Raw genomic sequence first — 22,744 nt, forward strand, 5'->3', positions numbered from 1 at the left:
AGGAGGCAAGGTCAGGTGGTTCTCTGTTTGAGGCCACCCTGGTTTACAAAGGCTAGTCAAGGCCATGCAGTGAGATGGAGTCTCAAAAAAAAAAAAAAAATCTGTTAACACCTATCACTTTGTTTATCCAAGATTTTACTTTCTGGGATAAGCTTACAAATTCCCTTGTCCTATCCCAGCACTGTTAGGTAAGTCTGTCTCAGTGGAGATCAAGTGTGAGAGTTAAGGCACCATCTCTTAGATGGGTAGATCCAGTGCCTCCTATGCCACCATGAGCCCATGGTATCAACCTACACAATGGCCTAATTGCTACAGGTTCAATAGGGACTCACATTAATGGGCAGAGGACATGGTTTCTCTTTCCTCTTCTAGCTTTGAGATCATAAAGACCAAATTTAGATACTAAAACCCTCAATGAAATTAGTTAATCAGGAGCTGAAGCATCTACACATGGTGAGGACAACAATAACAGTCCTGTTTAGATACCCCAAATCTATGATAACAGTCACACTTAGATACCCCAAATCTATGATAACAGTCACACTTAGATACCTAGTTCTATGATAACAGTCACACTTAGATCCCCAAATCTATGATAATAGTCATACTTAGATACCCCAGTTCTATGATAATAGTCATACTTAGATACCCTAGTTCTATGATAATAGTCATACTTAGATACTCCAGTTCTATGATAATAATCATGCTTAGATACCCCAATTCTATGATAATAGTCATACTTAGATACTCCAGTTCTATGATAATAATCACGCTTAGATACCCCAATTCTATGATAATAGTCACACTTAGATACCCCAATTCTATGATAATAGTCACACTTAGATACACCAGTTCTTAACATTTGCTTGTTATCAGGCCCTCCCATACATATCTAATATTCACAACAGGGAAAAGTTGTCATCATGACTCCATTTCATATATGTAACCTTGGTCACAGCACTGTTAACACATGAGATTGGAATTTCCAACCCAGATCTGTCAGAATCCAGAACCCACAGACACTGTTTATCATGTATCTCATGGAACACCTTTTTGTGATCCATTACTGAACACTCACGGTAGTTCATTTTTATTGTTAATTCTTATCCTCAGTTTCATTAGGTCCAGAGAGGCTTAGGAGATAAGTCAAGCACACTTCTGAGTGACCTGTGAAGGGGTTTCTAGAGGGCAACTGGCACGGGGGACAGCTAGCTAGGGAGAAAGACCAAGTCTCAATGCAGATAGCACTATTCCATCAGCTGAGTGTCTGCATGAAGGTAGAAGTGTGTGTGTGTGGTGGGGAGCCAGTGTGCAGGAGCCACTCTCTCCACATGCGTGAATTCAGTGTACATGCTGGTGCCTCTGGACATCTGGCTTCAGCTTCTTCAGCCCTTAAGTATGCATGCACTCTGGTGACTACAGGGAGCTGCAACCTGAGGCTGGGCTCTATCATTAGTTACCTTATTCTGAGGATCCCAGCATCTCCATCTGAGAAGCTACTGGGGTTTCTGCCTCTCTAGCATACAGCCAACTACTCTATGCTCCTCTAGTATCAAGTCCCCAGTCATACAAGTCAACATAACGAATCCCTCCTAAATCACATGCTCATATACATGCATGGGCACATATACACATGTGCATACACACATACACACATGCACACCTACACACATGTGCATACCTACACACCATACATGCACAAATGCACCCACACCATACACATGTATGTACACATGAAGATACCATATACATGCACATATACACACAAGCACATATGCACACACATGACATCTGTTCATTCTTTTCTTCTAGAGAGCCCAGCACACAAATATAATCTACCCAAATTAAATTTAAGCTTGGATTTTATGCTGTCTACCTCAGTAGAGCTATGTATTTAATTCAAAATAAGTTCTTTATTTTAAAATGAGCAAGAGACACATTGTTAGCTGTTTTGTTTTGTTTTTTTAAAGGAAAATGCAAACTGAATCCAGGAGTTCAAATCTAAAGAGAATTAAATTTAATTTAACAAATCCTTTGAGAATATAAATATAGAAGCTGCAACGTTGCGGTCCCCAAAGCTAAGGGACTGATGAGAGGCACAGTACAGTGTACCCCTGGTTCTTCAGGCATCGCCCGCCTCTTCAGACCTGACCAATCCTAAGAAACCACCACTTTATGACCCTACCAGAGAAACCAGTAACTATCTCCTGGAAAGGTCCAGAAAATGAGTTTTAACCTTGGAAGACATACAGCCCTTACGAGCCAGCTCCGGTGGTGAAGCAGGACATCCATGGAAACCACGAGTGAACAAATGAGAATGCCTTTTCAAGAAGTCATTATTTTAATCTGTAGATTAAAGTAGATTTACTCACAGGCTACAGTTGGACACTTCCTATCCTGATGCTTGGATCCTTTTCTTTCTTAGTTTTTAACAATTCAAAATTCAAACTTATCTTTCTGCTGCTGCTGCTGCTGCTGGTGATGACAGCGATGAATACTGTCTACTCCCCTACTAACAGGCAGCTCTGTGAGAGAGGGTCATATTGCTGGCCCAGCTCACACTCTACAAGACTTCTTGACAGGCAGACAGTTCACCTTAAACAGCTGAGGACCAAGTGGCCACTACCTCACAAATGAAAAACAGAAGTTGCCAACAGACATCTGAAATACCTTTGGCCTTATTAATAATACATATCAAATAATGGCATATGAGTTTTCACTTGTAAGGGAACCATCTGGAGTAGGGGGAGGGGAAGGAGTGCCCGCTAATGTTGATGGGAGTTTTGGCAAGCTGATGGTCCCATCGGTGATCGACAGGATGGTTGCTATGAAGCAATTTCTATTTAATTCTCATTATAATTTTCTACATTAGTTGAAGTTTTCTAGCAAAAGGAAAACAAAACCGAAATAAAAACTTTTAGCTAAGTAATATGCTGTGATGAATTCACATGTAGTACTTTTGCATGTGAACGCAGTTGGATACATGCTGTGGCTCTGTTTCAATAGCAAAAGGGGCTGGCTTGCTGCAGACAGGCTCAGAGGGAGGGACGTACCTCAGTCAGTGGCAAGGGCTTTTTGTCTTTGTCCAGGGAAAACAGAGCTTCTATTTCCGAGCAACAATGGAGGATTATGTTCTAGAAACAAGAAGAAAGCAGCAGGGTGATTCTGATGTCATCTGGAGAGCATTCCATATTAACTATCTTTGTCTTATGTCATGTCACCCAACCCTTATTCCCAGCCTGGGAAAGAGGGAATTGGAGGACTTTTTCTCTGGTCATCTAGGTCATTTGAAAGGAGACAACATAGCCATAAAACATGGAAGCTAAGCTTAATGACGAATGTCTGCTGCTATAATAGTGCTTTCTCTGGATATTGACAATTAACATGCTGTGTATTCTGCAGCGGAGTGATGAGTCAATAATTTATACCAAAATAAGGTTTCCATTGAGAAGAAACTTTTGGGATGAAGAGACTCAGATCACCAGCGCTGGGGGTGAGGAATTTAATAAAAAAAGAATGGATGGCCATTGGGAACTAAAAAGAAATGAGGGACGTAAGTGGACATTGTCTGTTGAGGGCCTTGCATGGCCTGACTGTAGGGATACAGTTGTCTTCATATGTGGACATCTGACCTCAGATGAGCTCCCTACAGGCAGAGTGGATACAACCAGACTCCCTACAACTGCAACGTCGTAGGGAAATACGACAGGACTAAGGTTGGTGGTGGCCGTGTGAGCTGCGCAGTAAGAGGGTGAACTGGAGAAGGCTGGTGAGTCACTGGGTTAGTGACTTGAGTTGAGGAAGAGGAGACGCCGCTGGGGTTAGAGAGTGTCTGTGTCCCCTGCAGGTCTGAGGGTAGTTTTGGCTCTTGACTCCCAGTGCTGGTTTCCGTGAGGCTTGCTGTGCTCTACCTGGTCATCGGCTGCACCCGGACTTACTGTGCGCTCTGATCCGTATCTGTCTCTGCCTTTTCCCTCCAAGCGAGTGCTGATTTCCTTCACTTACAACCAAAGGCATTAAAACTGAGAGCTTGAAAGATCCGAGGCTACGGAGGCTGGGGACATGGCTCCGTGGTTAAGAACACACTGGCTGTTTTTCCTGAGGACCCAGGTTCAATTCCTACAGCCTACATGGATGCTCACAGCTGTCTGACACTCCGATGCTAGGGAAGCCGACCTCCTTATGCAAACATACATGCCGTGCAAAACATCCCTGTGCTAATTTTTTTTTTTTAAAGACTTGAATAAGAAAAAAAAAAAAAAGAAGGAAGGAAGACAGGGCTACATAGGTTGCTCACTGGTTGGTGAAGCACTTGTTCTGGAGTTGGGTTCAGTTCCCAGCACCCACATAGTGGCTCAGAATGAGGTGAGACTCCCGTTCCAGAGGATTTGACACCGTTTTCTGTTCTCCACAAACACAAGCATGTGTACAGACATCCATGCCAGCAAAACATACACATAAAAAATAATTAAATCCTAAAATTACGATGATGAGCGCTAAGCTATGCCTACCTCAAAATGTTGCCAGCATAGCCCTGAAGGAAACATTAATTCATTTTGATAACAGTATCAATATACATATGTACTAGCCCTCGAAATATTAAAATAATTTAAGTATATTAATTATCAAATCATCACTGAGCAATGATGATGGTTAAAACCTTAAAACGAAAAGCAAATGACAACGGACCTTAGAGTTCCCAGCCACATTATATCTAAGTTTTAATACCTGCATATATAAAGAAATGATACAATCATAGCTAAGAACAAGAAAAAAAAACCCTACAGCTAATTCTTAAATTTAACAAATATATTCAAGATATTCTGCTAGATGCAGTGGGGTGCAAAGGTGTCTGGCTAAATTTTACAAAGGAAAATAGATGCACAATAAAATCACGTGCAAATAGCATCTGCTAAGAACACATGTAGTTATGGCATGTGGTGGGATCCTAGCGGTGGGAGAGTAAGTCTTGGTATAATGACAATGAAGACTTACTAGAAGAGAGCTCCTGTGACCTGTGCCCTGAAAGAGCAGCAGGCCAGTTCATCAGTAGCTGTCCCACTGAGGTTCCCCCTCCCTCAGCAACCATGACTTGCCTATATCTCTTTGGGGAGGGGTGGAGACTCCTAAGCTCCTCTCTGCTCCATGATGGAATGCTGTTGGACTTGTCTTGTGCAGACCTTGTGCAGGTAGCCAGTGCTGTCTTGAGTTCATGGGTGTTAACAGCCGTGTCATGCCTTGAAGACAGCTCTTCACAATGCTCCCTTTCACCCTCCAGCTTTTACCTTCTTCCTGTCCCCTCTTCCTTGTTGTTCTTGGAGCCTTAGAAGGGCTGGTATGCATCTCCAGCTTAACCCTGAGTCCTCATATTGGCTTGCTTTTGGGACTTCCATCAGTTCCCCCTCCCATGCCCATATTGTGATCCCTAATGGTGCCACAGACAAACAAAACTCCATCAAAGTAGGAGGGAACTTGGTGAGAGGAGGGAGTCCAACGGGAGGAGAAATGTGATGCAGATATATGGGGGAGAGACAATGAAAGGACATTATACACATATAACACAACGATACTTCTATAGTTGAATACAATTACATTAAGATACAATGAAATTATGAAAGAATAGATTTTAAAAATAAAAACAAGCAAGCATAAAGGAGAAGAATTTGAACTGATCCGGAATGGATGCAGAGGCATGGAGTCCCTGAGTCACAGGCTGAGGACGATCAAGGAGCACAGGGGCCTGATGTGGTCTTCCCTGAGGAAGTATGGAAATATGAGGCATGACGAAGAAGCTGCCTCTTACGAACGGCTCACGTAAAAGTCAGGGATCTGAGTTCAGACCATGGCAAGTTCGTTAGGAGGAGACCGAGAGAATACAGATGCAGATTGCCTTAAAGTGGAATCCTGACCACTGTTGGAAGGTACCCTGGCCTGGGTAGCAACAAGGGAAGAATCAGTCAGGAGGCTGCTCGCACCATCTGAGCTTTAGGTCAGCATCACGGGCTAAAAGACATGGAGAGGAGGGCAGGAGGCCCAGCATTGATTAGTACACTCAGTGGGCCTCTAACTTCTGGTCCACATTTCCACACCAAGGGGATCATGCATCTCCCGCCGCCTGCAGTACTCCAGTTTATTGTACACCTGTACTTCTCAGTGGATTTTTGACTTGTTAAAGTATGTGTTCCCTCTATAAAAGGTTCCGGTAATAGCCACGATGGGTTACTGCCACGATTTCATCAAGAGCCATCAACTAAAATGGCTTTGTGTGTACCATTCACCATCATAGTGACAGATGACGAAATAAAGGAAGCAGTGTTCCTGATAGATGCCCTCTGCTGCCTGTCTCAACCTTTATCAAATGGGAATTCAGCCTCAGTGATGCAGCGCTGCTCAGGCTGTGATGTACACCACATACACAACGCTGTTAACTGGTTGACTTGAAGCCGGAGCTTTGAACAGACTTGGGGAAATCGCTAAGTTCAGCATTCCTAGTCTGAGGTGGTGGGAAGCTTGCTGCATTTGGTAGGTGTCACAGAGAGGTGAAGGGACCCTTAGCCAGGCTTTGCCCTTTTCCTTTCAGAGAAACACACACGAGTTCAGAGATGGACCTCTGAGCAACTCCAACACACTGAAGCCAATTCTCGTATTTAGTCGGAATGCTCGTCACTGTTGACCTACACTGAGATTTGAAATGTGTCCTAACTTATTTTCTGGCCTTGAAATCCCTGCTTCCTCTCTTCTCAACATCATGATTATCAAATTGTTGGGTGAGATGCCATTCAGTGAGTACATCTTTCAATTTCCCGGAAACCCGGACTGATTTCCGCTCAGCCCTTTCCTCTTTCCTACAGAGCGAAGTCCATCCACCATTCTCTTAGACATCATCCATGGACTGCCCCCTACAGGCCACAGGGTAGAGCGGGAATCAGAGATAAACAGGACAGAACTCAAGTAGCTCTCAGAGTGTGTGTGTGTGTGTGTGTGTGTGTGTGTGTGTGGCGGGGATAGGGGTGGGGCTGGGGGTGGCAACAGAGTCCTCCCACATTGCCTGGTGAGGTCAGAGTGAGAAGCTCTTATGTCCTATGTCCACCCCACCCTCCAGCTTCACCTACACTTCCCCCACCCCATGCAAGTACACTGCTACTCAGCCCTAAATGTTTACAAATAATGGTTTCTCAGAAACAGAGAATGCTAAAGCCAGAGTATGTATATATTTTTTCCTACAGGCTTCCACAGCCTTGCTACTTCTATTTTGAGGACTTTTAATATTATACTAATTTTCATCCATTTATGCTGTTCAGGCCTTCCATAAATATTTGCTGAAGTAACCTTATGCACTGTGGCAAACAAATAGTGAGCTCCTTATGTCAACGTATTCCTAATCCAAATAATCTAATAATTTAAGCCATTTTAAGATCAGCATGGTTTGGGGAAGCTTTCCTATATTTTGCTGTTATTGTTGGTTTGTTTTGTTGAGACAGAGGCTCATGTAGCCCAGGCTAACCTTAACTCCCTATGAAGCAGAAGAGGATGAACTTCCGATCCTCTTACCTTTACTTCCCAAGTGCTGGAAAAAGAGGCATTGACCCCTGAGCCCACTTTTAGGTTGTGCTGGAGGATGATCCCAGGGCTTCATTCATGTGAGGTGAGTGTTCTAACTGAGCTACACACGTAGGCCTTTCCTATGCTCTAGTAGACCAGTTCTGCTGGCTCTAAATGGTGAAGCAATAGAAATCAGTCATTCTGAGCCACTGCTCCTGTTAAAGGTTTCAGAAGGGAACTAAGCAGCTGCTGTGGGGCCTCTAATCTACCTTAAATTAACATGTGTATTCCAAGCCCCTGGCTTATTCTGGACCTTAGGGACTTTGAAAGGAGGAACAATTAAAAAAAGGGAGGGGGGCTAAGAAGAAACAAAGGAATAAACAAAACCCACCCCACACATAGCAACCAGAGGCACATGGTTTATATCCTTGTAGTAGAAATATCACATTATAGAAGCCGTGATCTCCTGTTCGATTCCAGACCAGACTCGATCTCTTCAAGTGTCCTAATCAGCTTCTAATTAGTTCCATGTGAGAATTGCCATGACGACAAGCTTAATGAGATTTGATACAGACCAGAATGTAGTTTGTTTTTAAAATGCTTTTTAGTATCACGTAAGAAAGAAAAATATGTATTACCTCCATCTCTTTTAAAATGTGTATTTATTATATACATTGTAGCTATCTTCAGACATACCAGAAGGGGACATCAGATCTTATTACAGATGGTTGTGAGCCACCATGTGGTTGGCGGGATTTGTACTCAGGACCTCTGGAAGAGCAGTCAGTGCTCTTAACCGCTGAGCCATCTCTCCAGCCCAACTCCATCTCTTATTAATAGGGATACTGTGAACAAATCCACTTGCCAATTCAACTCCAAGTACACGTAATTCCTTCTACTTGGTGCTATTCTTTCATATACAGAGCCAACGGGAACTGGAACATGCCTAAAACATGCTTTAAGGCTAAGGGTACACTAAGTGAAGAAAACAAATTTAAAAGTACAGAGGATGTAAAGATTGAAGAAGATTTGTTCTGCTGTGGTTGACCCCAATGCACCAAATTAGAACATGAGAGAAAGTCCCCAGCCTTCGCTAGGGAAATGCATGGCCTCTGGATTCCTCCCCCCTCCCCTACATCCCTATTTATTCTTGACTTGTTTATGTTCACAGTCAACCTCCTGACTCAGACATTTGTCTTCTTATGATGAATTTTCCAGGGTCAACTCTGGAAAGGCTGGTTCTATCCAAACAGCCTATCTTTGTATGAAAGAATTATTTATTGTAGAGATGAAAATTAGTCTTAGAAATGCATTAACCATCTGACCTAGGTAGTAAAGCAGAGTGGCAGAAGACAGTCTAGAGTCCTTATTCTTATCGTAGACATTTTCCTGCCTCAGACAATCGGAGCTAAAAGGACAGGCAGACTCGTAAGAAAATTACTTTCCATATATTAACTATGAAGAAATGTACTAGGAATAATTTAAGCAAAGACTATTCTAGACTGTGTCTCAAAGACAGCACGCAGATAAGATTGTGACTAAAGAACCGTCATCATAAGTGCACCACTACAAAAGACGATCCGGTGAGTCAAGAGGGCCGAGTCCTTCTTGAAAGCAGACATGAGGGCAATGTGCTCTTCGTGAAAGAAATGTATAATCTGTATATCTCTACAAAATCTCCCAAAGTTGAGATTCCGGGAGCTCTCTGACCTATGGGAAGATTTATTGTCATGCACAGTTTATCAGTAAGCATAGTAACTGACGTGGTCACATCTGAGGCCATTGAAAAGGGTACATGATCAGAGTTCTAAGATGTCAGCTCCTTATAAATCCTAGCAGAGAGGGCAGAGGGCTTACATGCTGGTTAACAGCATTTCACAAAGGCTATGTGGGCTCGCCAGATAGACGCTCTTACATACGGACTGGTAACTTGCATAACGAAAGATAACACATGGAGCCATTTTCATAGTAAACAAAGACTGAAAATACCAACAAGTATACAAGTATGCTCTGAAAATCAGAAACATCAGTTCTTATGCATTCACGTATTAAAAGCACATAGATGAGGTAAATGGGAAAATGAAGAGCCATGTAAGTATTATTCTTTAAGAATTAAAGAGGTTTTATTATTGGTAACTGGTTACAAATTCACCTGGCCAAACGACTTAAAGAAACAAAAGCCTAGGAAAAGCTAAAGAAGAGATCCTGAATGCTTTACAGAGAAGAAAAGCAAGGGAGTAGCTTCTAGTGATACAACCTCAGCCAGGAAAGCAACCAGGGGAAGTGCCAAAGGCAGACACTAGTGGGTTCTGAGAGCAGCCTGGTTTAAACAACTGTGGAAGTCCAGAAAGAAAATGGCACTGAGACAGGAAGGGATCAGTTCGAGCTCTTGAGTCAAAAAACTATGAGTGAATACCTAAAAAATTAATATAATGAGTGGTAAATAGGGAAGCATTAAAAAAAAAAGTTCAGAAAACCAAACACCCAAGAAAGGAACATAACCAGAGGTCTTCGTGCCCCAGATGTTGGTGCTTTGTACAGACCCATAAAAATATGAACACTAGCTATGGTTTCCAATACATGTAGTGCTATGACAGCATTCAGAAGGGAAAGGAAGGCAAAAGTTGGGAAAAAGTGGCTGATAAGTTTGCCAGATCATAAAATATCCAAACAGAAAATCAATAGCATCTAAAATTGACATAAGAAAACAGTAATGACTCCTGACTGCCAACAGCACCAGACTATGTCTGGATTTCCTACTTCCAAGTGGGTAGGGAGATCATCGGTACAGACAGCATGGGTCTTATTTGACGAACACAATGTTAGCTCAAGAGGCATAATGCCAACGTGAAGGACAGGGGTGTGGTCAGCCCCCATTTCCTCTCTCACAGGATGCATGCTGGGAGATAGCATGGTTGGTAAAGCATGGTTGCCTTACAACCATGGTGTCTCAGTTAGGGTTTCCATTGCTCTGAAGAGACACCACGACCTTTTAAAAGGCAAATATTTAATGGGGACTGGCTTACAGTTTCAGAGGTTTAGTCCATTATCATCATAGCAGGAAGCATAGCAGCATGCAGACAGACATGGTGCTGGAGAAGAAGCTAAGCTTCTAAGTCAGAAGGAGACTGTCTTCTCCAGGCAGTCAGAAAAAGGCTCTGTTCCACACTGGGAAGACTTTGAGCACTAGATCTCAAAGTTCGCCTACATAGTGACACACTTCCTCCAACAAGGCCACACCTCCTAATAGTGCCACTTTCCAAGGGTCAAACATATTCAAACCACCACACATGGGTATCTGAGTTCAAACCCCAGAACTCAAGGAAAAAATAAAAAATAAGTAAGAGCCAGGCATCGTGGAACATGTTTGTAGTCCCAGTGCTTGGAAAATAAAGACTGGATGGTCCTTTGGAGCTCATTGGCCAGCCAATCTAGCCTAATTGGTGAGCTCCAGGTTCAGCGAAATACGTTGGAATGAACCATCAGGTAGACAGAACTTTGAAGAATATTACTTGAAGGTGACCTCTGGCCTTTATGCATATATGCATATGCATAAAGTCCCACATACACAGGTGCATATGAATACACATGTACACATGTGAGTTAGACCATATAAAGAAGACTGAAGGTAGGGGAATTGTGAAGTGAAGGATTAGTTCCCTAGTCCTGCTCTAAAAAAGGAAATAAGAACTTAAGTGTTGATGTAGGATGAGAACCTTCTTAAAATTGCAAGTTTATTTTCCAGTCCTTCAGAAATGTACTTACTTCCAAGTCTGTATCAATTGGTTTATCTTCGATGTCTATTGATTCATAGATATTTTCCTGTGAAGCAACTTCAGGAACTGATGGTAATGATATCTCGGCTATTTGTGCAAGACTGGATAGTTTCTCATGAATTTGGATGACTCTAAAAATAACACACACACATATACATATATAGATATAGATATATAGATATGTATTCATACATTTAATTTGAAAAGTCAAGAGGGGTACTGGTTTTAGACTCAATAAGATTTATGAAGTAAGTCTTTATTTAAGAATTAAGTGTCTGAATTCCCCAAATATCATCAACTCAATCATTCCTTCCTTCCACAAACATGAGCAAAGAAACACACTCAAATGTTTATGTCTATTTATGCCCTCAAATAGGTATACATTAAAACATGGAAAGGGCACAATGACAGAAGATACCTACCCAAAGCATTCTGAATAGGAAAATAATTATTTATATGGGTGAAGAAACCCCAGTCAATCAGCCAACAGCTTCACTCTTATGTAGATCTTGATGGCATGTTATGGCTGTCCAGCTGACACAAGGTAAGAACTTTGACAAATTAGAAGACTTGAAAACGCCAAGTACTATTTGCATACTTTAGAGGTGTGTGTGTGTGTGTGTGTGTGTGTGTGAGATGTGTCAGTCTGTGTGTGTGTGCTACATGTGTTCTGTTATGTATGTCTGTGTCTCTGTGTGCATGTGTGTGTCTAAGTGTGTATCTATGTTTGTATATATGTCTCTGTGTATCTGTGTATACCTATATATGTGTGTTGTGTATGTTTGTATGTATGTCTATGTGAGTGTGTCTGTGTGTTTCTTTGTGTGTGTGTATCTGTGTGTGTGTGTGTGTGTGTGTGTGTGTTTGGGGGGCTAGGTGGGGCAGGAAAAAACTGAGAAAGATGAAAAACAAGAGCCAAAGCAGAGAGGGAGAAGGAAATGGCGATGCTGATGCAGACAATGTCAAGGGCCTAAGGTCAATGAGGACAGGGTGCTCTGAGGGCAGAAGGACCAGTGGAGTGGAGGTCAAAGGCTTGTATTTGGAAGAGGCTAGGCAAGAACACCTGCATGGCCCTAAGTGACTCTACCCTGTAGGGACAGAATGAATATGCATGTGTCTACTCAAGGAAGGACATTATTATGAAAAATGAGAAGATGCAGAATGGCAGAAGAGAATGCACAGAAACTTTAATTCTCCAGCTTTGCACAGTGTCTCTACCTGTGACACGGAGCACTGTTTGAGTCTCTCATTGATACTACATACATACATACATATATACATTATAGACACATTCATACTGTCAGTGCAGAAATCAAATAGTACTTTATGTCACATTGTGTGTGTGTGTGTGTGTGTGTGTGTGTGTGTGTGTGTGAATTTTCACATTTAGTAAGCATTCTGTATTCCATTTTCCTGTTAAAAGGTAACAACTAAAACATAAAGATTGGTCATTAAGATGGTTTGGAAAACTTGCCCAGTAAAGAAGTGGATACTATCCAGTCATCCTGAGAAAGCTGTCTGTTGTTTTGGAGAGAGAAAGTAGTGGCACGACTTGGTGAGTCATAGTTGGCTCCTTCACAGGGAACCCCGCAATGTCCTGGTCCTTCCTCTATCCCTGGACCCTCCAGCAAGTCAGTTAGCCTCCCCCCCTCCAGCACCCCACCCCCGAGATTCCTTTATGCCAGGGCTGAACTATTAAAACCAGCTTCTTGTAATTCGTAGAACATTTGTAAGGTGAGAACAATATAACTGTATATGTTTAACTATAAAACCCACATAAAGGGAAGAGGATGTCCTAAACCCCATTCTTCGTTCTAAAGTCTAGAGAAAGCATCTAGTGTCTTTTCATAAACCACTAGGACCAAAGGGCGTCTCTGTAGTATGGTGCTTGCCTGGCATGTCCAAAGCCTTGTTCTCTATCCTCAGCACCTCAAATAGAGCTTAGCTTTCTCTTACAATACTTGGGGTAGTAAGAAGAATAAACTTAGTAGTCCTCCCAATGCCCTCCCTCTCCCATTTGTCTGTCTCTCTCTGTCTCTCTGCCCCCCCCCCCCTTCTGCCATCCCTTCCTTTGATCTGCTTACTCTCTCCACCTCTCTGTCCCCAGGGTGTTGGAGGTTGGGTGCTGCTGTGTATTCAAATGCTAAGTAACCCCCCCTCCCCCAGACCTGGTTGCGGTCCAGAGGAACACTCTCTCACATACACCAAATGATGTGTAAACTGTGCCTGCCAATGTTCTCGGACTGGTTAAATAAAAGTGGCTGACAGCCAATTACTGGGGAGAACAGAGGTAGGCGGGACTTCCGGTTCCCCTGGAGATAGCATGTAGGAACTTCTGGTATGGGGGTGGGGGTGAATGGAGAACCAGGAAATAGCCTGATAGAGCAAATCCAACACACGCACGATGACTATTGGTGAGTAACTTGGGGAGTATAGCTGGGAAATAGCCAATCTAGTGTAGAAAAATAATTTAGGGGTAATTGCCCAGTAATTGTGCTAAATCTGATTAAATAAATCGATAGGACTCTGTCTCAAGTATTGGGAGGCTGGCCGGGTCATACCAAGAATTAATAGAGTTGTTAAATATCTAACACCAAGGCTAATGTCCACTCCAGCTTTTAGACTTCCTGCGGACCCCATAAGGCAAGTATCCTATAGGTGTAATCACGCCTGGGCTATGTGAGCTGCCCCAGGCTCTACTCTTCCTAATGCCTGGGCAATCTCTCTCCTGCTCTTCCAGGGACTGGAGGACAGGAGCCAGTTGGAAGCAGAAACACAAATGAAGATGAGAGAAGGTAACGTGGGGTTTAAAGGCAGGGAGGTGGGCAGAGAGCTTGATTCTTGTCCCAAAGGGGTAATGTCTGCTTAGAATTAACCAAAACTTTTATTTGCAGATTCCGAAGAACATGTTTTTTTCCCCCTCTGTGGCTTTAAGAAAAACCATTGAAAGGTGCCCTTCCCAAGGAGAACTTAAGAAGGAGATAAGGAGGTGCCTAAAGAGAGGGGGGTCCTGTTTTCTCTACCACAGGAACTCTGGCTTTGTCTTCAGTGAGTGAACAATGAGGGATGACACCCATCAGAACACATCAAAATGTCCTGAGTCAGAGAGGCCACTCACTGAGAGGAGCTCAGAGCCAAGGGCTTGTCCCTCACTGAGTCGTTTAGCATGATCACAAGCACAGCAGTTTTAAAAGAATTCTATTTTTAAAATTAAATGTAATTAAAATTTTAGAAGAAGCCTCTCACTGGTGCCTTTCTACTTTGCAGGTTTTATCCTTATGTTCATCATGTGGTTCTGAAAAAAAAAAAAAAAAAAGCACCTGCAGTGTTTCAGGATTTACAAGGTACATGTAAATGTAAATTTTGCTGCTTCTTATGCTGGTATATGGCATATGCTTAGCGCCCCCCCCCCTTTTTTTGCCTGAAGGGGGTTAAAAAAAAAAAAGGAAGACTATTGACTGAATAATTGGAGGTCTGCTGACTCTCCTGACAGCTCCTGTTTTATTCTCTTTCATGAGAATGCCAAAAAGTCCTGAGATCTAAAAAGCAGGGAGCGGGAATGGGACTCTCTGGGGAAGCAGGGAGGCAGTGGGTCTCCATCCACACGGCTTTTCCCAGATGCCTGGTGGGCAGAGAGCAAGTACCAGAGACACCTGTGCTCTCAGCGTCCCGCACCTGTTCATCTGCCATCCGGCTTGAGGCTAACACTCATCAGAGAGTCGGGCAAGGGGATTGGGGACTTGTGTGCGTGCGTGCGTGCGTGCGTGCGTGCGTGCGTGCGTGCGTGCGTGCGTGCGTGCGTGGGTGTGTGGGGGTGTGTGTGTGGTTATCAGAGAGTCGGGCAAGGGGATTGGGGACTCTGTGTGTGTGTGTGTGTGTGTGGTTATCAGAGAGTCGGGCAAGGGGATTGGGGACTCTGTGTGTGTGTGTGTGTGTGTGTGTGTGTGTGTGTGTGTGTGTGTGTGGTTATCAGAGAGTCGGGCAAGGGGATTGGGGAGTGTGTGTGTGCGTGCGTGCGTGCGTGCGTGCGTGCGTGCGTGCGTGCGTGCGTGCGTGCGTGCGTGCGTGTGGTTATCAGAGAGTCGGGCAAGGGGATTGGGGATTGTGTGTGTGTGTGTGTGTGTGTGTGTGTGTGTGTGTGTGTGTGTGTGTGTGTGTGTGTGTGTGTGTGTGTGTGTGTGTGTGTGTGTGTGTTTATCAGAGAGTCGGGCAAGGGGATTGGGGACTCTGTGTGTGTGTGTGTGTGTGTGTGTGTGTGTGTGTGTGTGTGTGTGTGTGTGTGTGTGTGTGTGTGTGTGTACACATAGGCAGAGTGAACGGAGGCAGAAAGAGCCCAGGGCAGTGAGCGATTGAGTTGAAGATGAACTAGCTAAGTTAAAACATTTCTTTTAAACCCCAAAAGAACTTGGAGAGAGAGGAGAGGGAAAGAGGGAGAGAGGGAGAGAGGGAGAGAGGGAGAGAGGGAGAGAGGGAGAGAGAGAGAGAGAGGGAGAGAGAGAGAGAGAGAGAGAGAGAGAGAGAGAGAGAGAGAGAGAGAGAGAGAGAGAGAAACAAATTTAGCAAAACAAAAATTAGAGATCTTTCCAGTTTGATGGAGAGAGGACTAGGCCTGGCGAAGCAGTGGGGTTTTATTTGGAGAATAATATCAACTGTGACTGGGTACAGGGGAAGAGACAAAGGAGATGGAGGAGTTTGGATTGATTTGCAAACATCATAGTGAGCGCCGCCCCCACACCACACACACTTTTTAACCCAAATTAATTGGATTGTTTGAGGGATGGTTTCTTGAGTTATTTCTGGATACTTATTCTCTGTCCTGTACATAGCTCTGAGTTTTGTTTTGTTTTTTTTTTTTTTCCATTTTCTTTTTTTTCGGAGCTGAGGACCGAACCCAGGGCCTTGTGCTTGCTAGGCAAGCACTCTACCACTGAGCTAAATCCCCAACCCCTGTTTTTTGTTTTTTAATCTGGAGGCTGTCTCTCCTCTCCTGTGACTGCTCCCATTCCTGTTCAGAAGCCTTTTAAGGTCACGAAATCCCACTTTCCAGTTTTTGATGTTATTTCTTGAGCAACTGGAATCTTTTTCAAAAGACCCTTGCCTCTACCTACACATGGAAATCCTACCAGTGGTTTTCTCCGGTGGTTTCGGAGTTGATCGAGTTTGAATTTTTTTAACAGGATGAGAGATGTGGACCAAGTTTCATTCTCTTTCATGCAAATACCCAGTCTTCCCAGTGCTAGTTGTTGAAGACTCTGCCTTTTCTGTATTAAATGCTTTTGGTATGTCTGGCCAAACTCAGGTGACTCTGTGTCATGGTTTGAATATGTTTGGCCCAGAGAGTGCCATTGTTTGGAGTTATGGCCTTGTTGGAGTAGGCGTGGCCTAGTTGGAGTAGGTGTGTGACTGCAGGTGTGGGCTTTAAGACCCTTATCCTAGCTGCCTGGAAGCCAGTATTCTGCTAGCAGCCTTCAGATGAAGATGTAGAACTCTCAGCTCCTCCTGCACCATGCCTGCCTGGATGCTGCCGTGTTCCTGCCTTGATGATAATGAACTGAACCTCTGGATGTATAGGCCAGCCCCAATTAAATATTGTCCTTTATAAGAGTTGCTTTCGTCATGGTATCTGTTCACAGTAGTAAAACCCTAACTAAGACACTCTCCCATTGGTCCACATGTCTGCTCATGCCAGTACTGTGTGTGCTCTTTTTACCATGGCTCTATGGCATGACTTGAAGTCAGGTATTGTGATAACCTCTAGCACTGATCTTCTGCTAAAAGTGCTTATCAGTTCCAAGTTATTCTCAAGTTTTTAATGTCTCCTCTGCACAAGATGGTATTGTTTGTGGATGGGGGTAATTTGACTGATTTTCCTAATAGCTCCTCCTTTTTGTTTCTTCCTCTTGCCTTACTGCTGTAGTTCAGAGAGACCAGAGGACAGATTGAAGAAGAGTAGAATCCACATCCTTGTGTTGTGGATTTTAGGAGAATTATTTTGAGTGGGTATTTATTTTCCCAATTTAGTAGAGTATTGGCTGTAAGTTTGTAGAATATAGCCTTTATTGTATTGACACATGTTCCCTCTCTCCCTAGCTTCTTTGAGGTTTTTATTGTGAACACATATTGGACAGGGAAATGACAGAGACCTAGAGACTTTGCCTGTGCATCTGTAAACCTTGATTCACCAAAGGAGGTTTCCCAAAGAGTGTGAGCAGTCAGGAGCTATGGGTACAACATCTGTGTGATGGGCGTGCACTAACTGAACAGGTCAACCTTTGCCCTTTCATTTCTTTCATTTCATAGATATAGAAAAGCCAATTGTATGCAATGGACTACTTATCAACCCTGGGATGTGAGCTCTCTTGTGTCCCTGATGCATAACAGAAGACCACTTGGTCTTATGGGTCTGGGTACTCCTCGAATCCCCCATCAGGCTGTCTTCCTTGGAGTTAATTACTCCCTAAAGAACCTCTTACTTCAAAGGATAATTTGTCTCAGTATATCCCTCTGCAACCCTTAAATCTGAGACCTTACAAAAAGTCTGGTACAACTGCTCTGGTCCTAAGCCCTAAGCCCATGCAGCTATACTCCCCAGTATTGGCAGCAAAGCTTTGTCCAGCTGAGGCTAAGCCCTCCACACAGACTCCAAGCTCTTCTGCTCTGCCTTCTGGGAAGTCTTTCCTTCCCTCACTACTTAGACTAAGTTTTCTCCACCATCATCCCTAGCTGGCTTCCAGAGAATGGTGTTTACTTGCCTCCTCAGTGGAATCCAGGAGGTGCCGACGTACAGGTTGTTACCAGTAGGCACTTTAATATCTGAAATCACCAGGGGCTTCAAGTTATATGCATATAATAATAAAACCTAGAGAAACATAAAAGCACACAAAAACAGACATCAAAACTATAACTGAAAATCCCACCATTATTCCTTATAGAAAAGATCCCCTTATTTTAACGAGTTTTTCTGTAGTAAAGACATATTGTGTTTTTTTTTTTTTCCCTCTAAATTCACTTTGAAGAGAAATACAAGATGTTCAAAGTTAGTTTGCTTAAGGCAACACATTCTTCGAATCCTGGAAGATGGGATTCAGAAACACAATAATTGAGAGTTCCTACTCAGCCTAGACTACATTGTGAGTCCAAGAGACAACACCTAGACAAAAATGTACAAATATAATTGCATGAAAATAAGTACTATTGGGAGTAATGTTTTGCACTGCACTTGGATTTAAATTTCAGCCTTTGCAGGGCTTCTGTAGTATGTCCAGTGAGCATATACCTCTACTTCCTGGCTACTTTCAGTAGCCACACCTTCCCAGTCAGTTGGGTTACCCACTTCCGCACACCCATACTCCTCTCTTCCCCATGTATTTCAACTCACACAACTTCATAGGCCTGTTTAAGAGGAGGGATTTTCTTGGTGACTCGTGCCCCAGTAATGTCCCCCTTGCTTGCATTTGGATAATTCTTAAGCATCTATCCACCCAATATTAACAGCAATGGAGTCACAGAACGTGAGATTCACAAACCCTCTCTCCACTTTAGAGATTAGAAAGCTGAAGCCTAGAGTGGACCATCAAAACTAACTAGTCGGGCACACACATGCTCGTATCTCTACTTCCACACAAGTCAAAGTAGAGGCTAAAGGGATACCTTCAAGAATTAAAGACACAAAGAAGGTGTGTGTGTGTGTGTGTGTGTGTGTGTGTGTGTGTGTGTGTGTGTGAAAGAGATGGAACTTAGCAGCACTTTGAAGAACAGAGAGCATCTGGGGGACTCAGAAGAGAGGGAAGGTTGTATCCCAAGTGTCTTCAAAGAGATCGCCAACATCAGGCATGACTTAAAAAGATGAGAAGTGCCCAGGATTAGAGGGCCAGGCACCTGAGAAGGCGAGGGCAGATGAGACTGCAAATACAAATGTGAGAGCCCCTCTCACCAGATCCCGCCCTATGTCCAAGTGAGGAGAGTCAATGTTTCCCTTGACACTGTTCCTGGGTGAATCCTACCCACATGATGCTCTGCAACTGTTAGATCAGAGCATCTGCATTAATGGCTTTAGTTATAGGGGTTAGGTGCTGGGGGAAATATTGGAGTTAATGTATTATGAATGTGAGGTATCCACATATTCAACCACAACAGAATGTGGGCACATTCTCTCTGGGATCATTGACCAGTTAAATGGAAAAGACTTAGAGACACTGGCATTTCCACATCCTCCAATGAACTGCTGGTTCTCCCTCTGGTCATCTTACAATAGAGCCTATACATCGATAAGCCTGACAACCCCCCACACATATTCAGATAGCCAAAGGTCCACTGGAAAGCAAAGTGAAAGACAGAAACCAAAACCAACCAAGGAATTCAGAGGAACCTAAGATAGAACAGAAGAAATTATCAATGCCTATAACAAACCGAGAGAGAGAGAGGGAGAGAGAGAGAGAGAGAGAGAGAGAGAGAGAGAGAGAGAGAGAGAATGAGAAAAAGAAGAGGGAGAGAGGACAGGGCATTGTTGTGTCCATGAAGAAAGAACATGGGGCTGCTTAAATGGGAAAAAAAATGAGGATAAAATATATTGTCACAGCTAAGCAAACAATAAGACATTTAAAACACAAAGACAAACTTGTCTCCCCCCACTTCCCCAAAAAAAGTAAATCCTAAATTCAAGTCATAGCTAACAGGGAGAAAAGACTAAGAAAGCTAAACTTTAACCTATTAGGCTCACTATCTGAATAACAGAACTTTAAGAGTGTATAGAAATAACCAGAGGGAAGACCCTGATAGAAATGACAGCTCTATGAACTGAAAACATGATGTTTGGGTTGCGAAGTGTATCATCGGTAGCCAGCAGAACGTATGGGAGGTGGTAAAAAGGCACATGCCACAGAATTTCATCACCCTTAGGACAGAAGAAAGACCCCAGAGCTTCCAGAGCCACAGAAAAAGACCCAGTACCCCATTGGGTATACATCCAAAGGCAAGCAAATCGGTCAGAGTGATAGCTCTGGTGGTTAGCTAAGCACCGTTCTCGACAGCTAAGATGTTGGATCAGCATGTGAATGGGCAAATAAAACGCACTCAGATAGAACACTGTGCAGGCTTGAAAATGAAATCCTGACCTTTGGGATGGGAGTGAACCCAGAAGACAGAATGTGAAGTAAAATAAGCCAGACACGGCAACTCAAACCCTACATGGCCTCACTCAGATGCTAGTTAGAATATATTAGGTAGATATGAGGAAACGTTGTATGAGTATTTAGAATAATTCAATATTGGGACAGAAAATCAATAACTGCCTGGGGTATTGGGCAGGGAGAGTAGTAATAGGAGGTGGTATAGAGAGCTGAGAATAGACCCTGATGTTGATTGACGTTTTGATATGGGGAAAATGTGTCAAACGGATTGCAGTAGTTCCTGTGCAATTCTACTACAAACATTGGCTTATGGCTGATGATCTGTGAACTGTGTCTTATTAAAACTGTTTGCATCTGCCTATCTGTGTCTCTGTGGAGTGGAGATGCATATGCATGTATATGTGTTCATATAAATATTGGGGTGTGCACATGCATGTGGAAGCCAGAGGTTGGCCCTGGATGTGTTCTTCATTATTATTTACTTCATTATTTTTAGACAGGGTCTCCCACTGAGCTTGCAGTTTGCCGGCGTGACTAGACCAGCTAACCAGTGAGCCCAGGCATCCTTCTATCCAGCTGCTTGTTGTCATACAAGAATTTTGTTTCAACTCAGGTCTTCATGTCTGTCCATCAAACACTTTGCCAACTGAGCCATCTCTCTAGCTCTACTCTGTTTTCCTTAGTGAAAAATCTGAGTGTCAATATAAACAAAATTCACAATCACTTGTGAGTACATGTACAACATAAAAAACGCATTCTTTGATTCAAAGAGACTAATAATATTGAATGGATAAATACAAATATATGTATGTGATATATGGGGCATTAATAAATCACTTAAATTAAAATGTAAGAAAGTCTCAGTGCAAGTTGGCAGATATTTCTGTAACCTACTGATAATAAAAATCTTATAATAACCATTCTATAAAAAGAAAGGGATGAAGGAAGGAAGAGAGGAGAGAACAGAGGAAGGTTAGGTTTCTTTTTTTTTTTTTTTTTATTAACTTGAGTATTTCTTATATACATTTCAAGTGTTATTCCCTTTCCCGGTTTCCGGACAAACATCCCCCTCCCCCCTCCCCTTCCTTATGGGTGTTCCCCTCCCAACCCTCCCCCCATTGCCGCCCTCCCCCCATAGTCTAGTTCACTGGGGGTTCAGTCTTAGCAGGACCCAGGGCTTCCCCTTCCACTGGTGCTCTTACTAGGATATTCATTGCTACCTATGGGGTCAGAGTCCAGGGTCAGTCCATGTATAGTCTTTAGGTAGTGGCTTAGTCCCTGGAGAAGGTTAGGTTTCTTAATAGCGATGTGAGCTTGGTAGAGTTAGTGAAGGTGTGTGCCTATGTGTTAAATTATCTAGTTTATGTGAAATGTAGAAAAAGAGCTTTTCTGAGACAATGAAATCTCCCAGAGAGTTTTGGCCAAGGCCACACACTCTTGTGCTGTTTGCTCTTGCTTTGTGAGTGTTGTCTGTGACTCCCAGAGTAGAATTTAAGATTCTTGAGGACAGGAATATTATCATAATTTGGGCCATTCTTTTTTCAGTATTTGTGCAATTAATATCACTGTGTCTCTGAACCTCCCAGCATGTCTGTTAAAGGCCACTGAAGTGTGTCCTAAAGTGTGTGACTGTAGTTTGCATTTTGGTACACACTGCATATTCACGCCAATGGCTTTCCTCCTGCCTGCAGCTTCATACAGGTTGGAAGCCTTTTCTTCCTGAGCTTGGCACAAACTGCTGAAGTCAGTGGCTAATGTGACAGTGTGAGATCAGAACATCACATCATTGAATCCCAAGCACAATTGTATCGCAGTGAGTATGGACCAGGGTCTACTTGTGCCTTCCCCCACTTAGTACCTGTGATAGTTTGAATACACTTGGCCAATAGGAAGTGGCACTGTGGAGAGGTGTGACTTTGTTGTAGGAAGTGTGTTGCTGTGGGGGTGAGCTTTGAGACCCTCCTCCTAGCTGACTGCAGGACAGTCCACTCCTGTTTGCCTTTGGAACAAGATGTAGAACTCTCAGCTCCAGTGCTATTCCTGCCTGGATGCCGCCATTCCCCTTGCCTTGATGATAATGAACTGAACCTGTAAGCCAGTCCCAATTAAATGTTGTCTTTAATAAGAGTTGCCTTGGTCACAGTGTTTCTTCACAGCAATGAAACCCTAAGTACCTTTTTGATCCTGAGCAAGCTGTTTAAACAGCCATGTGTCTGCCTTCTTGCCTGTAAACTGTAGGTTCAACCATCCCATTCCTTGGGATTGGCTTATACTACATACCTAGTAGCTTTGGGATCT

At 43.3% G+C, this 22,744-nt stretch overlaps 1 protein-coding gene and 1 long non-coding RNA gene across 5 annotated transcripts in view; one reads left to right on the plus strand and one right to left on the minus strand.

Annotated features, from left to right (window-relative positions):
* Window positions 1-22,744, minus strand: part of Cfap54 (cilia and flagella associated protein 54) — a 283,006-nt gene that overhangs the window by 20,032 nt on the left and 240,230 nt on the right. For both annotated transcript variants that reach the window (XM_087557147.1, NM_001447141.1), the window contains 3 exon segments: window positions 18,071-18,177; window positions 11,308-11,449; window positions 3,054-3,134 (listed from right to left, as the gene is read on the minus strand). In XM_087557147.1, coding sequence (XP_087413273.1) covers window positions 3,054-3,134; window positions 11,308-11,449; window positions 18,071-18,177 — 330 coding nt within the window.
* LOC120093552 (uncharacterized) lies at window positions 13,639-22,566 on the plus strand. 3 transcript variants are annotated; one of them, XR_015624577.1, is made up of 5 exons: window positions 13,639-13,732; window positions 14,059-14,113; window positions 14,213-14,307; window positions 14,586-14,662; window positions 22,138-22,566. It is a non-coding gene; the product is annotated as an uncharacterized LOC120093552 (long non-coding RNA). The 3 variants fall into 3 exon arrangements; XR_015624578.1 differs by lacking the exon at window positions 22,138-22,566 and adding an exon at window positions 16,742-16,918; XR_015624576.1 differs by lacking the exons at window positions 14,586-14,662; window positions 22,138-22,566 and having other exon boundaries at window positions 14,213-14,366.

This window comes from Rattus norvegicus, chromosome 7 (assembly GCF_021556685.1).
Source record: "Rattus norvegicus strain SHRSP/BbbUtx chromosome 7, alternate assembly SHRSP_T2T, whole genome shotgun sequence".
Classification (NCBI taxonomy): Eukaryota; Metazoa; Chordata; class Mammalia; order Rodentia; family Muridae; genus Rattus; species Rattus norvegicus.